Here is a 17,269-nt window from a genome sequence, read left to right as displayed (position 1 = left end):
CAATAATGAAGTAATTTTCAGGAACAATATATTAGTAGTTTCTGGCATCTATTGAGCACTATGTAAGATACTAATTTTGCTCGTTTAGTAAGAAGAAAAAAGAAATAATTGATAACTTACATGAGTATTACCTTGGGATATTTTTTACGACCCCAGTGGTAAACAATCATATTTTAGATAAAAGGTAAACAATAGCAAACGTTATTTTGTGTTCAATATATTAAACATACACAGGGAGAAAATGTAAAGAACAAACTTTTAGATACTCACGTCCATTTAAGAGATATGCTGCATTAAATATCCCTGGGGTCCAAAAAGGACTCCACAGTAGTACACAAGGGTTAATCTTCACGCACAAAACCAAGTATTTGTTTAATTAAACCGAAAGAATTTAAAGGAGATTGAAGGGTAGAGTTAACCAAGTAGAAGTGTTCAGTGTAGCAAACGAAGTTATTAAAAGTAACCTTATGTGCTCGGCTGATTTAACCAAAGTAATTTGTAAAAATGACCCTCTCTGCTCAATAGATCTAACTAATTACATGACATAATAAAAATAAAAAAATAGAGGAATTCGGAATATTCAAACCTCTAAGGCCCTCATAAGTAGGACAACGAATTAAAAAGTTAAAACAAAAATGGCTGATTAATCAAACATTTCTCAGTAACTTGATTTCGCTAACTTCAACTGATTGCTCTCTTTTTAACAATTTTCTAATCAATAAGACAGGGACACGAACACAGAAATGTTGAGGCCAGTTAAAATTTCGCATATCATCTCCCACTAGAAATCGATCTCAGGACCATGTGCTCCAAAGGAACATGCGCCAGCCACTCGACCAGCGAGAAGTGTTACACACTCAGTTGTTAAGATGGCGGTCGTTATTATTTGCGAAATATAATCTCACTTCATGCTTCTATATATTCAGCGCATGGGTCAAATACTCTACTGCAGTGGATCTTAACCTAATTTCTATCACGACCCCATTTGATCACATCCTCTTGCCAGCTATTCTCTTATAATTTTTGGTTTATAATAAGCTTGTGTGGGATTTTTAATACAACTATTGCGGAGATCTCACGATATCCATCTATTTCTATAATAGTAGAATCCATTTCTTGTATATAGTGGATATAGTAACAGTAATATATTCCCTACGATGAAAGTGCTGGGTCAAGATGGATATTAAACCCTTTCATTTAAGAGGCCATCAAAGTAGCTGATCTAAACCCACAATTTCTTGACCAACTAATAGCATTATCGTGCGACAAGTCCTTGAAACTGGTTTCCTGTAACGAAGACTTGGACAACTTCTGACTGAATATCCTGAGGAGAGAATATCCTAGTCTGGTATTGTCTGCTTTAAGAGTAATAATTCCATTTGCTACATCATGTCGGTGCGAAAGTGGGTTTTCTTCCATGGCAGTGGCGTAACTAAAAGCTTAGGGGCCTCCCCGCAGACATCGTCGAATGAGGCCCCTTCTCTAAGTCCCACTTCACCATTTGGGGCCCATTTATGGTTTGAGGCGCCCCGCAATGCGGGGTCTGCGGGGCCCTTATTTACGCCCCTATTCCATGGTAAGCATTAAAAAAAGTCAAGAAATTGCTTATCAGTTGAAAATGACCTGATAATGTGCATCACGAAGATTCAACCGACCATTGCCGCATTAGTGAAATCACGCCATGCTCAGGTATCTCATTAGTTTTCAGTTTTAATTGTATTTCAATATGCAGGTTTTGTTGCATTTGCATTTTTCTTATATATCAATATCCAGTTCTTATGAGTTTCATATTGTACCTCTTTCATTTAAATTGATTTTTAAATAACTCTGCACATGTTGAAAATGTTTAGTAGGTCTATTTTTTGTTGTTCTTGACAGTATGTACAAAAATAAAAATATGCCTATCAGAACAAAATTCAAAACAATATTTTGAAATATCTTCCGGTGTTAGATTCTAATTATATTTATATCTCTTCCGCTTATCTTCGCGATCCCCAGGCTGAGAAACCCTGCTCTACAGCAAAAAAAGAATAACTTCTGAAAACTTGTTTGTCGGGTTGGGGTGCCAATATTGAGTTGAAATACTAAAGATTCCGTTGGTGAAACGGGGAAGAAACTAAAAGAACGGTTAAAACAACACAAAGATGACGTGAGATTGGAAAGAGGAAGAAATGACATTTTTAAACACGTGAGGGACAACAAGCATAATTAATGCAAGATTGAGGTGTTAGCGCGGAAACAAAGAGCGTTAATAAGAAAGTTGAAAGAGGGCAGACTTATTGGACAACAGCAGAGCTTTATTATGAATTGGAATACAGAACTTAAAATTGACGAGACAGTGAATCAGGTTATTGGGAAGACTTAATTTGTAGCTTAGATTTACACTGGTCCAGGGGGAGAAAAGGATCTGCTGTATTTATTTTCGTTTTTGTCAACTTTTGCTATGATTGGCTGAATCTATTTTGATCAGCCAATCAGCGTCCTGAATCATTTTCTGGATCCTGTTATATTTCGATGCAACTTCCTGTTGTTTTTACAATGTCTAATGAAGTCAACATGTTCAGTTAGTTGGCGAAACTGTACACAGTATTTTTTTTTAATAAACGTTGTTTTGTTTAAGGAGAATCAACCAAACTTAAAAGTTAAAATCAAATTTATTATTCTAACCAATATCCCTATTATTCTTGAACCCTATTTTCCTCTTCCTCTCAGTATTGGTCATACTATTACATCAAACTCTGACGTAACCTAACCTTACCTAACCTAATCTACGCTAAACTAACATCACATAACCTAACCTCACCTCACCAAACCTAACCCAACACGACCTAACATCACCTAATTACGCACTTGTTATTTTTTGTTATGTAAGCTATAGTATCTAGTAAGTGATACTTAACTGTAATAAATTGTTAATTCACTAATTAAGCATAATTTAGTTATATAAGTTTTATTTTTAATTCAGAGATGAAGGACTGGTGAAACATGTAATTATTGGGAATGGTGACAGCAAAAGTGCCTAAGGGGGGGTCGAACTCCTAAATGTGGCACTGTCCATATATGTATGTATCTAGATAGGTAGGTAGGTAGGTATATAAAGAGGATGCTCGGGAAGAAGAGAACATTTGGCAATTTGAGTGTTTAATAGCAATCTTTTGATGCTTTTTTATGATGGTTTATTTACGTTTAAGATACGTTTGAAACAACTCCTAAATAAAAAAGATTGTGATTTAGGGAGCTATGCCGTTAACAATTCAAGTATAGTGTTTTTTTAAACTTTTATTGATTCACAAAGTTACCGTAACTTTAATCACATATGTAATAAAAATATATTAGTTTTTTGAGAAAGGGACTACACGGCTACATAGTACCATTCTATGTCTATAACATATCGATAAATTATGGCAATCTTCCACTTTGTTAATTAACAGGAAGAAATGAGAACATGCATGTTTTTGCGAACAAATTTTATGTGGCTAGGAAGACTCTTAAATGTATTTTTCAATATTTTAAATAGTATGGCCAATACTGAGGTTAGGTTAGGTGAGGTGAGGTAACGTTAGGTGTGGTTAGGTGAGGTTAGGTTGAGTTAGGTAAGGTTATTCCATTTCTTGTTGACTTCACAAATAGTAAACTTCAGGCATTCTTTTACTTGCACAACAAGTTCCCATCTTTACACAATAACATAGTTATCAAAAATAAAACAACCTGAAACCATTCCTAGCATTCAACATTTGCCAGAGTGAAGAAATAGGGACAAGAGATAATGTGACATTACAAGCTCTGCCACTCAAATTATGCTCCGTAGTTGATATATAGAACTATTTTCTCTACTAATGATTTGTTTTCTCTAGTTTAAGTTATTTAGGACACCAAAGCTAATATGAACCAGTTAGTTAAAAATTACGATATAATTTTAACGGTGTCTTTGTGGAGATTGAATAGTTAATACTAATACTATCTCATGATTTCACATCGAGAGTTTAAAAGTGAGCTATTCATAAAAAAAGAAATAATAATAAAAATAAAACGTAAATATTTTTGAAAGAAGATTTGTTTGGTTATCACTTATTAATATAATAAAGATTCGATATTACATTGTTTTTCGTAGTTACTAAGAAGAACGTTTGATTTTGAATTTAAGAGCAAATTCAAACAACAATCTCGGAAAATAGATATGTAATGGTGGAAAAGTAAGGTATTGGAACAATTTATAACTCTGAAGAGCTCGTAGTCAACGACAAAGATCAGGAGAAGGGGAAAAGATAAGAAAATGTACAAAAGAAATATAAAGAGCAGAGAACACTTCCTGGAGTGGAACCAAGTTTTATCTGAAAAACAATCGTAATGTTTTATATGACATAGGGAAAATCTACCATTTTGGGCTATAAACAATGTTTGAGGTGGACTTCAGGAAATTTCTTTTATGAGCCATTCTTAAAAAAAAAAAAAAAATAGAAAATGAGATATTTCAGCTTTACGTCCCATGGATATGCCGTGTAGGCTAAAAGAGGCGATGATGAAAATTAATGAAATGAGGAAATGGAGAAAGTGGGGGAAACGGGATAACCCCGAGAAAACCCATGCACACGGTGTTCGTCTACCACAAAATCCAATAAATTTTGATGCAACGGACTACAGTGAGCTGATATATTGGAGAAGATGTAAGCTGTCACACAATGCCACACATATGTAAGACTCACAATGCCAAAATTTGATAAAACTTCTGAATTTAAGACAACGGCCTTGACTAAATCAACATAGTTTAACACATCCTAATTGATAGAAGAGTCGAGTAGGGTTTGGGTGGAACTTGAATTGCAGCCACCTTCTCGTGGTGAGTTCTGGACCATTTTAAGGGAAAAAAACGTTAAGAAATGGGCGAAGAGCTGGAAAATCATTATGAAAATAGAATGTGTAAACTCACTCACATTAACAAATTATTAACAAACAAAACCTCACACAATTAAAATAAAGTACTTAGATGCTATAAAAATGAAAAGAATGTAATCTGTATATTTCTTACGTAAAGGTAATTTCGAAGTTTTTTGTATTTGTTTTAATTTTAGGCCGTTGGCGCGAACTGAAGATCTGAAGTGTGGTTATTTTCGTTATTTTTCTATTAATTAGCACGCAAATACGCAACTTTTGAGACCTATTCTCGAAAATTTCATACTCGAAAATTTGATTTTTTTTCTTCCACTCTAATTAACATTCCTCCACCTCAGACACCAAAAAAAAAAAAAAAGAAAAAGAAAAAGAAAAAAGAAAAGAAAAAGAAAAAGAAAGAAAGAAAAGACATAACAAATTTTCTTAAAACGGAAAAAACCTACAGCTTTCGGATGCGATAAAATTGTTTTAGCAAAGTAGGTCTCTACTTCCGGTAGTCAATTAAAGAAATGAAGACAATTTTCATAACCTACAGTGAACCTATAACTTTTTAGTATAAGACTAGCCTTCGGTTAGCTGGGGGTCTGCCCCCAGACTACCCATTTGATCGTCCTAGGACCTCGCACCTCTTAAACCCATAATTTTACCGAATTTCAAGTTTCTTTCCGTATTTCAACTATCTAACAGATACGATTTTGTAATCCAAGAAAACATCTTTTAAAAACATGGAGAATTTCTTCATTCCCCTTCAGACTCCTTAAAAGTTAATAATATTCGCTTTTGGCATTTTTTTTTTATGTTGGTTAGTCCTGAAAAGCTACAATCATGCCAAATTTAATCATTGAAACCCTACAGAAAGTGCCCAATAATTTTAGGGTGTAGATGATTTCCCTTTTAAATAACATGGAAAGATTTTTCAATTGCACATAAAACCACTCCAAAATTATTCATTTTTATTATTGGGAATTTACTTAGGTAATGATAACGGAAACGAACTAGCATACCGAATTTCAAGTTTTTATTTCAATTCCAAGTACCTTAACTATGAGATTATACGTCGAAAAAAAAAAGTCCAAATAAATAACATGGGAAAGTTCTTCATTCCTTTTTTGACACTCTAAAACTTAAAAGTGTTCACTTTTGGTAATTTTTCTGTGGATTAGTCCCGGGAAGCTACAATCATGCCAAATTTAAACTTTCCACGTCAACCGGAAGTGCCCCTTTATTTTATGCCAGTCAGTTCATGTAGTTTTATATATAGTTAGAATTAGGATAGTATATGAATTAGATAGGTCTTGAACTTGGGAAAACACATTTAGGTTTGCCTCTCTTACCGTCCTTGAAAAAACTTTAATCATTTCTTTTTAATATGTGTACAAGATTTATGTGAGTGGGTATGCTACCGTTTGGAAGTCAGTTTAACAGTAAACAAACACGAAAATATGTTTCTGAATAACGCCAAGATTGTAAAAGGGGCAGGACGTAACAAATCTGTAAGGCTCTTCTCTTTAATAGCTCATTAGTACAGTATAAACAGCAGGTACATTAGTGAAACTGTGTGAATGGAAGCTTCATGATATATAATTAAATTATGTCTTGTTATGTTAATAATCGAATACGTCATGGGAAATCTCCATAAAAAACAAGGAAACGACGAGTTATATAAGTAAACTTTGTTATTAGATATAACCTTGGTTATTTTTTATAAAATACCCATCAGTTATTCTGGGAAACAAGTATGGAAATAACTTTGTTGAAATACATAAGTGATGAAATACATAAGTAATGAAAAACATAATAATACAAGTGATTAACAACTAATTAAAATAATGAAATGTTATCTCTGCCTTATTCTCACATAAATTTCTGTTCCGCTTTAGTTCAAAAATTTCACACAGAATTGGCGGCAAATGTTTCTGCTGTTGTCTCGTGGACAGAATAAATGGAAGTTGTGAGAGTAATGTCAATCCACTCTCCAACCTGGAATGGAATAGCCAATGAAAACCGCTGAAACAGACGGCTAGCCAATCAAATTGTTCAAAACAGATTCTCAAGTGGTTGCTAACATACTAGTATAACTTCTATTTATTCTGCTCGTGGTTATATGGGCTCAAGCATTGAGCCTGTGCAGACATTTTGTCCTACATTTGATTATCCTGAGGAAAATTCAGTCAAAAAGACAACAATCTATATATATAAAAGAGAACGCACAAATCCTTTGTTCCCTCATCACGCTAATACGGCTGAACCAATTTCTTTCATTTTTGGGGGGGGTTTAGGATTTGGACCCTAGATGGTTTTTATCATATCACTTTAATTTTTAATTACCAGTGTCTTGAGATAATTGACCATTCAAGTGTCCATAACGTACAAATCCTTTGTTAGTTCATCATAGGTAAAAATAAACGTATTTATATGCAACCCGCATGACCGTGTCACTCGGCGGGTTAACATAAATGACAGGCGATATAATGTTAACATTTACTGGAATCTACTATGGTTTTTATCATATCACTTGAAAGCGAAAAAGTAAAAATTATCTAAGTAACAAAGTTTATTGCGTTCCGGGGTGACCGCAGCGAAGCGGGGCGGGTTAACATAAATGACAGGCGATATAATGTTAACATTTACTGCAATCTTCTATGGTTTTTATCATATCACTTGAAAGCGAAAAAGTAAAAATTATCTAAGTAACAAAGTTTATTGCGTTCCGGGGTGACCGCAGCGAAGCGGGGTGAACGCTGCTAGTATCCTATAGAATCTAAAAAACTGATCTGTTCTTGATCAACCTTGGGATGGAGATAACCGTTAAATCCTTTCTTAGTATCCGTAAAAAAAATATTCCTTTGCCGGAGGTTAACTAAGGCCCCCGTATACCAGAGGTAAGCGCTCTACCACTAGCCCACTGTGCCACGATATCTTAGAGGAATGCGCATCTCAGTCCTGATTATACTGTATTGTCATAGAATAACAACAAATCGCGAGCTTTTTCTTCTGCAACGACGAACCTTCAAATTACTGCTTACTACCCAAGTAGCAAGGAAGCTTTTGGTCAGTTGGCGCGTGATTGGTTTTTGGCTCTCTACGCTTGAACTTGAAACGCATGCTTTCATACAAACTGCCTTTCCTTGCACTTGCAAGCAATGCTTTAGACCCTTCGTATAGCGTCATAACATCACTGGCCGTTCATTGACTATTGACTTATTGACTATTGACTATTAAAACGCTTACGTCAAGGTTGAATGGAACACTGAATGAAAGGTTGCCCCCATGTAACTTCATTACTACAATCCAGCTTGCGGAATGCTTGCACGTTTTCCAATCAAGCTGGATGCAAGCTTGACAGACTTGCAATTCAAGCTTACAGCAAGTGGTTGCAGGTTGTCTCTGGTACTAGGGTAGAATTACTTAATATACGAAAACAAATCAAACCTTCAACATCTTTTTAGCTGGCTAACTCTTACGTTCTCAACCCATTATGTACTGGTTTTGTGGAGTAAGTTCCAGTTTGATTGGCTCAGTTCTCTCTGTAGCATTCATTAGAGGAAGAAACATGCGTTTTTCCTATCATTCGCCCTACTTCCGGTTATCAAATCGCATGCTTACACATATGAATAATTTCTTGGGTAAATTAACATCGGGATCTGGGGCTTCTTTCTCTTTTCACTCTTTCACTTACGTCGTTCTTTCCAACGTTTCCGCTCAGTGAAGCACAATGGTGTTACATTAAGTCACTTTTTATCTGCTTCTCTCTTCGCAGTAATTAAAATTCTACCGGAAAATGATTTTTATATTTTCCTTCATAATCAAGTATCTGAGGCTGTACACTGGAATACACGGACAACATTGATATGAGCATTAGCTATATCATAGTCACATAGAAGTCTCTAGGGCAGGGCATATGTGCAATACACATTTGCACGGAGATACAGAATATATTATAACTATATAATTCAAAATAAATATTTATTGTTTGAAACAGACTTCATGATGATGGTAGTTTAATTTACTAAGCTCACCTTCTATTTGAATACTACATTGTTAAATCGTGTTTAGGTCGCATGAGTTTAAGGTCACATGGACAGAGTTAAAGCAAATGGTCAAATAAATCCCACAATGAATTGCTTGATTGTTTTCAAAGACAATAAATCAATTCTAGAACAGTAGCGTTAGTTATCACAGTTTCGATATGAAAACGAGTATTGTCTTTGTCACAAACAAGTTTCTTATCATTGAAGATGGAAACAAGTTTTTTTTTTTTAATTTTTAGCAGATGTAGAAGGAAAATAAATAAATAAAGAGCTAGAATTGCAAACAGACATATTGAGAATTAAGCTGAATATTGAATTCTATGAAAACGATTATCATCTTTCCTCCGCAGGAATGTTTGCTTTATCTTCCACTAACATAATAGATTATTGTTTAAAGAAAAAAAACGGTCACAACGAGATTGTATTTGCAATGTTTAAAGCTTTCTGAGTGAGAGTGCACTTTCCACCCCCTTCGTTGTTCATGATGGGAAAGCATATTTAAAATCGTGGCTTTTAAGGTTTGTTATTTCTGGAGAAAGGGTGAACGTCAAATGATGGCATTGCACAGGGCGGCAAAATTGCCTTGGGCCTTCCTTGTCTAGCAGAGGAAATAACTCCCAGTGTTAATGTAGTTAGTACTTTGATTGTAGTGGAAGAAAATCACGAAAAAGTGATCATAGATACAGAGAGAAGGGGTGAGTATGTATTAAAGTGTTATTACTGTAAAAAAATACAGGTGGGTGGATTGAAACTTAAGACTCTTCGCTAAGGTTCTTACCAATATAAAGGAAAAAAAACAAATAGTGATTAACTTACAAGCAATGGAGAGCAACAGAAAAAATGAAGAAAAATAGAGAGTGATCTATGAGATAAAATACTATGAAGAAAGACCTAATAACTCATTCTAGTGCTGTAACAAATCTCTGCGGGGGCCCGATGAGGAAGATAAATGGATATCCTCAATCAGTGAATTGGCTCTGGTACAAGAGGATACATTTGGGGATAGTAATGATTTTAGGGGTTACCCAGGGGGAATCCAGCACCCACATCTACGAAAATGTCCTGGAACATTTCTGTCATTGTGTTCAACTTCAGTTACCTGTATTTTCGTAGCAATAATCTTTCTTTACTCAAAAATCTCCTAGCGGGCCGCGGTGGCTCAGTGGTAGAGCGTTCACCTCTGGTGCATATGGTCCTTGGTTCGATCCCAGCCCCCGCCAAGTGAAGTTTGTGGTGGACAAACACCGTGTGCGTGGGTTTTCTCGGGGTTCTCCCGTTTCCTCCCACTTTCTTCATTCCACCATCTCATCCATTACTTATCATCACCGTCTCCTTTAGCCTAACCGGCATAATCGTGAAACGTAAAACTCAAAGATTTCAGGAGGCCGCGTTGGCTCAGTGGTAGAGCGTTCACTTCTGGTGCTTGGGGTCCCGGGTTCGATCCCAGCCCCCACCAAGTGAACCTTGTGGTGGACAAGCACCGTGTGCGTAGGTTTTCTCGGGGGTTTCCCGTTTCCTCCCACTTTCTTCATTCCGCCATTTCATTCATTACTTATCATCACCGTCTCCTTTAGCCTAACCGGTATAACCGTGGGACGTAAAACTCAAAAATTTCATTTCATTTTCCGATATTAACCGCTATAGAGCAACAATGGTACGGGATAGATTTCCAGGGTGCAGAATAAGTGCCCTAAGAGTAGCTCTACGCTTCTGCTTTCTTGTTTTACTGTTGAAACTGGAACTCGTAAATCTGTCAATTTCTACCTGATCCTAATTCTAACTATATACAGGGTGGTAAGAAACTATTTCAACAAACTTCGGGAGCTGATTCTCGACATTGAAACAAGCAAAAAAAAAAAAAACTCTGGAACTTTGGTCAGTGAGGGATAGTTTCGGCGATAATTCAAAAACAACGCAACGTAGAAAGTGCGATATAGAACATGACACTCGAAGTCTTACCTGATTGATTGAAAAATGTATGTTTCAAACCTCCGCAAGATGTATGCGAGGTATTCCCTAAAGGAACTCATGGTTTCCTTATAATATGACAAGTAATCCCTATGCGGAGAAGATGAAGATGAAGAAATTCCCCATGTTATTTAAAAGGAGTTTTTGTGGACCTATGATCTCACATTTTAGGTACTTGGAATTGAAATTAAAACTAGATATTCGGCATGCTTGTACGTTTTCAATAAGATTACTTAACAAAGTCACTAGAAATAAAAATTTCCAAATTTAGTGGCATTTTATGGGCAATTGAAAAATTTTCCCCGTGTTATGTATATGGGACACCTTTTACACCCCAAAATTATTGGACACCTTCCTCTAGGGCTACAATGATTAATTTTGACATGATTGTAGCTTTTCGGACTAACCCACAGAAAAGTTGCCAAAAGTGAATACTTAGTTTTTAGGGAGTTTATATGGGGGATGAAGAAATTACCCATGTTATTCAAATGGGCTTTTTTTTTTTTATCTCATACTTGGAACTGAAATAAAAGCTTGAAATTCGGTAGAATTGTAGGTGCGAGGCCCTAGGCCGAACAAACGCGGGGGTTCTTGGAACGGAGCCCCCCAGCTACCTACAGACTACTTAATGTATAAGACCACTATAGTTTGAAAGTCTGCCGTTGTCTCGAAAAGCAAACCGGAGCTCGCTTGTTAAAATTTGCAAAGATGCTAAAGTTTACCTGAAATTCTGCTTGAAGTTTCTGAAAATGAACCCGTAGGGGTACTCATCGTTCCGTGCGTCAGAAAATGACGTGTTTCCCAAAAATTCTTTTGACACGCCTCCACTCAAATATACCGGTTGAGTCAAAATGATGCTTCCGATTTGATTAATTTATTATTCGAGCAGTAATGAGCTTCTCTTGCCATTTTTTTTTCTGGAATATAATCTCATTTTTTTTTTCTCTGTTGCAGAGGCGAAATTACATAGATGTCCACCAGGAGGCAGTTTAGTCAAAGAGAGCAATATGGCTTCTAGAAGCCACAGAGCGTTCTCTGTGTTTCATCTTCATACGAGTAATATTAAGTGTGTTGTTTAGGCTCAATGGCATTTCTGTGATAAAAATAGGGTATTTGTGCCACCCCTTGGTGCAATTTTGATTGAATTGAGTGAGTGCATGTCTGTAGCTGTGACCTATATCGGCTCTGACGTGATAGGAAGAGGTTGTCAGGAAATTAATTATAGACTAAATGTGTGTCGCGTAATTCGTGGATCGCATATTGAATATCTATATAAATAACTAGAAATGGCTAGTATGAACCACTTTCGGTTTAAATAGAGGCTTAATGAAGAATATTGGACCTATTATTAAAATAGTAAACCGATTTCAGAAAACCTCATATCGATATATTTGACCAATTTTGCTCTGTGGAAATCAAAATTGAAACAGACAGTAATGTTAAATTTGATCACTTCCGGTTTTGATAGAGAGTTCTGGATAGTCTTGGTACGTTGCTTGATTTAAGATACTGAGTCATTTACCAAAAAAAAAAAAAAAGAAAAAAGAAAAAGAATGCTCCAAGAGCATTGTCAGAACCAACTTAAAAAGAATGGAGAGATGGAGCGGAAAAGATAACTGTGATTGTTTTTACACGTAAAAGTAAATATTTTTATCCGCATCTTCTTCTGTTTCTCGCTATTTATGACGTACCGTTCCCGAGATATGGCTCCTTAAATCTCTTGAAACTCGAACTTTTTCGGCCAATATTTGCGGAACGGTTGCCAGTTACTGTTTGGTACCAAAATATTCACCATTCTCTTAGGTATTGATCAACACCAATATTATCTCTCTATGACTTTCAGTTCTCGAGATATGGCTCCTTAAATCTCCCGAAACTGGATTTTTTTTTTTTTTTTTACCAATCTGCGGAACTATAAGTCATATATATAAATTATTTAAAATGGCCGATGACAGAAGGTGTTTCAGTAATAGTAAAAGGTAACTGACTGTCGGAATATATTACAATGCTTTTCTTATTTTAACCGAGGAAAGCGGTCAATAACGCTAGTTTATAATATGTTAGATAAGAAATTTTTTGAGTTGGTCAATCAGTGTGTGTAATCTCTGTTTGCATACGTGTTACTAAAGGCAAAAAATAATAATATGAATAATAACCATTGAAATCGGGAACATTGTTTTGACTCACATACTCAATACTTCTGGTTTCTAATACTAAGCTCCTGGTTCGGCCTCAATTAAAACTGACATTACACAACTTAATAAATTATACATTATTTTAATACAATTTTAATTGGTATTAACTTGAAATCTTCCAACCTATCTTTTTACTCGTAAATTTTCAATGAAAAACTTTCTATCATGGCTGAATTTTACAAGGTATGTCAGATTCGAACGACAGATTGAAATTACGAGGGTCATTTAACTCGAAGTGGCAACATAGCTGTGAAATGGGATGTAGTGAACCACTCACCACAAGAAGCTCATAGTCCTTCAATGTAATCTCCGTCAGCCTGTTGAACCCTTCGCCAGATGTCTGATAACCATCCATTACTTGTCAAAGACCCACTTTGTGAGAGGTTGTTGACAATGCGCCCTAAAACACGAACAATGCTGGGAATGTCTCTGAAACGTTTGCTCCGGAGAGGTCCTTTCATTAAAAAAAATCAAAATCTCAGGGGCTCATATCCGGGAAGTATGGCGAGTGCTCCAGTACCTTCCAACCCCATCGTCGTAACAGAGTCTGTACTGGATTGGCTGTATGGCACCTAGCATTCTAGTGTAGGAGAATTGGTCCAGACTCCAGGAGATATGCACGTTTGCGCCGCAATAATGGTCGCAAATGGTGACTGAGGTATGAAGCAAAGTACGCAGCATTGACTGTAACGCCCGTGGAACTTGATGTGGCAGAATAATGCCTTCGTGGTCGTATGACATTATCATCATCATCTTCACGTTTGCTGGCTCTTGCCTAAGCTTTTACGGTTGTGGAGATTCTAAGTTTTGTCATTCACTTGACTGACGTTTTAATTCAGGCTCGTAGGATCTTCCTCACTTTTCGTCACTTGCAATAATGCGGTGCAAGAAGTCATCACCTTCCTCATTGTAACGTTGAAGATGTAGGCGCGCACATTCCCACCTATGCCACTTTTGAACCTCGGTCAGAGCATGGGATACCCATTTGGCTGCAATTTTCCGCGTGCCAAGCTCTCGTGTTAGCATGCGGAACACTGATCCGGAAGAAATATTCAGCTCCTGTGCCAATTCACTACAAGTAAAGCGCCAATCACCACCAAGCACTGTCCGTAGTCTTGCAAGATGAATTTCGTGCGTAGCCGTTCGCATATGCTCTCCACCCTGCATTTTGTCTGTTGACTGTCGTCCCGACTGAAAGGCTGCAACCCATCTCGCCACTGTCCGATACGGGAGAGCAGCTTCACACAGGCCTCTATTAATCGTCCTAGTATTTCGCCCCCGTGCCACCTACAATTTCGTAAACACACGCTGCTCTGCACGCGTGAACATTTCGTTAGGGCGGTATTTCATACAACAATCACTTTAACAATGTCTAATCGTCACACACACCGTAATGTGGGACCGCAGCAGCGTTGAAGTGACTCGTACACATCCACGAAACACACTACGTTCGTCATTTGTCTTCTGCCCACACGACACTCCAATCGTGGCAGTGTTGCCAGTTCGAGTTAAATTATCCTCGTACTTTCATAACACAAAGCCTTGCATCAATCTGTAGAAAACAATGTAAGTGCCAAAAACAATAGTTACTGTAACAGTAACTTGTGTCCAAGTGTCGCAAAATAGAAAATATTATTGCTTAAAAATTCAACGTAACATATAACGAGGTAGGGAAATATAACTAAGACATAAAAGTACTTCACAAAAATTAAAATAACTGAAACAATTTCAAGATAACACATTGTTTTCTACAATGAGTCTTCAATTGTGAAGAATCAAAGAACGACTGGTTCAGATTGAGTATAACCAGCATGAAAATGAAAATTTTGCTAGTAAAATCTAATCTTTTGAAAAGAAGAAGAAGAAGATACATGTACAGATGGTGATCAGAAAAATGAAAACACCTGAACGAAATTGCAACTTACCAGATTAATATGGTGTCGGGCCACCTTTCGCCTTCAGAAGCCTTGATGCGACGTGGGATGGAGGCATAGAGGTCGTGAATGGTAGCAAGTGGAATTTTACACCATTCCTCGTGCAGGGCATCGGCCAGTTCTGTGAGAGAGGATGGAGGTGGAAATCGTCGCCGGAGTCGTGTTTCCAAGACGGACCATAGGTGTTCAATTATGTTGAGATCTGGGGATTGGGCGGGCCAGGGGAGGTGTTGAACTTCATCCCGATGTTCTTCAAACCACGCTGCAACAACGCCAGCTGTGTGAATGGGTGCATTATCATCCTGGAAGATGGCGTCATTGTCCGGAACAACATCCGGACCATAGGATTCCTAAAATTGAGACATAATTGTTGGCAGTGATTCGTCCGCTAAGTGTGACCACAGGACCCAATGAAAACCATGATATGGCGGCCCACAGCATCACCGAGCCGCCGCCATGTTTCACAGTTGGGCGGAGACACTGTAGATCATAAGCTTCTTTGGGCGTTCTCCACACATAAACACGGCCCGTGGTTGGGAATAGGGTGAAGGATGACTCATCCGACCATATCACACGTTTCCAGTCCTCAACGGTCCAAGTTGCATGGTCAAGGCACCATTTGCGGCGTGCGAAAGCGTTACGGTCCCTGATAAGCGGTTTGGCCCGTGCAACACGACCCCATAAGTTCATGTCATGTAATTCGCTGCGGACTGTGATTGTCGAAACAGGGTGGGGGAGGTGCTGATTGAGTTCCTCCGTCACTTGCTCCGCAGTGGCACGACGGTTCTGCGTGACCTGTCACTCATGATTTTCTTCCGCCCACTGTTCCGCTTCCCCGATGTGGCTTTTCCGTGTGTTGAGTAGGCCGTCATCACCTTCGACACTGTCCCACGCGACCCACCTAACACAGTAGCCACTGCCGTCACACTCACTCCACATAACCGCGCACCAACAATTTGCCCTCTTTGAAAATCTGAGAGGTCTCCCAATTTACACTACCTCCGTCTGCTGCAGCCACTGGACACTGCTGTTCCACTGCGTCTGACGTAGTATGGAGACCGACCTAACACATCACCACCAGCGGTCCGGCGCTGCGGGAGCCACGACATCACTGCCAACCCATACATCTGACGTGTTGCCGACTACAGGTGTGTCCATTTTTCTGATCACCATCTGTATAAGAAACCCATTTACGCAAGTGACAAACGTGTAATTCTTGTGACAAGACAAAAATAACAGTAAAATATGTCACTAACGCATAATCTTCATAATTGAAACACTGAATATACTATATTACATACATACACAAGCGTCAGCACCTTTTGTATTCTCTTGTGTATAGAATTTTAGATCTAGTGACTTAAAATACGTCCGCACCTGATCATCCGGTGTCCTAACACTCTTAGCCTGCAATTTCCAGCACGTTAGAAAACTGACCTCTGAGTGCAACCGTACTTACTAAAACATAAATCCTGTAATATATTTAAAAAAAAGAAAGAAAGAAGGTAATCCATTTTGTAGTCATAAAACTTACGCTGGGACTTTCCCAAGCTAACAATAAAGACCTTCGGCATCTAGATATGGTAACTCAGTGTTGTTTCGTAATGTCCCTGAGTCTTCCTTTCGTAAAAATCTTTTGTAGATGGGATTTTATTTATTTTTTTCTTAAAAAAGAAAATCTTTGATGGAGAGTAAACAATAAAATCTTTTAATTATATAAGTGAAATGCATATTGTTTATAATATAAATTTTCATAAACTATTACGTACCATTCACTGTTTTTTTCTTCCAGGTTTTATGGCTTGGTGGGTTGTTGTTGTTGATAGCAAGGACTACTACGCAAGTCTCAAAGTAAGTGAAGTCATTTTATATGTGTGTATAAAGAAAGAAAATAGTGTGTGTATAACTGTACAAAACTAAATTGAGAAGAAAAAAATGTACGCGGTGTACGTAAAAACGTAGGTTACATGCGTAAATTCTCTAGTTTTTGGACTTAAGAGGCCTCATCCCAGCGAAATTAAAATACCACTAATTTTACAGTAATTATGTGATATCTCCAAATAGATAAAAGGTAATTGAAATATGAAACAAGAGCGCCCTAGACAATATTAATTTGCGTGAGATGTCGTTATCAAAAGTCACCTAGTAGCTTTCCGTTTTCAGCCGGTTAGAAACGCGAAAATAAATGCCGATTTTCAAAATGGCTCGAAAACGAAAGCAGATAAGTGAGTCGTGATAACGGTATCTCATG

General features: G+C 37.4%; 2 protein-coding genes across 3 annotated transcripts in view; one reads left to right on the top strand and one right to left on the bottom strand.

Annotated features, from left to right (window-relative positions):
* LOC145674520 (retinol dehydrogenase 11-like) overlaps positions 1 to 17,269 on the bottom strand; it is a 180,577-nt gene that overhangs the window by 91,070 nt on the left and 72,238 nt on the right. The window lies entirely within an intron of this gene.
* Positions 1 to 17,269, top strand: part of LOC145674521 (uncharacterized) — a 67,278-nt gene that overhangs the window by 13,117 nt on the left and 36,892 nt on the right. Inside the window, exon 2 of the mRNA XM_081744676.1 lies at positions 16,811 to 16,869. Within this exon, the coding sequence (XP_081600802.1) occupies positions 16,811 to 16,869 (59 nt within the window). The remainder of the gene's footprint in view (positions 1 to 16,810; positions 16,870 to 17,269) is intronic.

This window comes from Thermobia domestica, chromosome 17, assembly GCF_964235325.1.
Source record: "Thermobia domestica chromosome 17, izTheDome1.hap1.1, whole genome shotgun sequence".
Classification (NCBI taxonomy): Eukaryota; Metazoa; Arthropoda; class Insecta; order Zygentoma; family Lepismatidae; genus Thermobia; species Thermobia domestica.
This window is presented reverse-complemented; position numbering and strand designations above follow the sequence as displayed.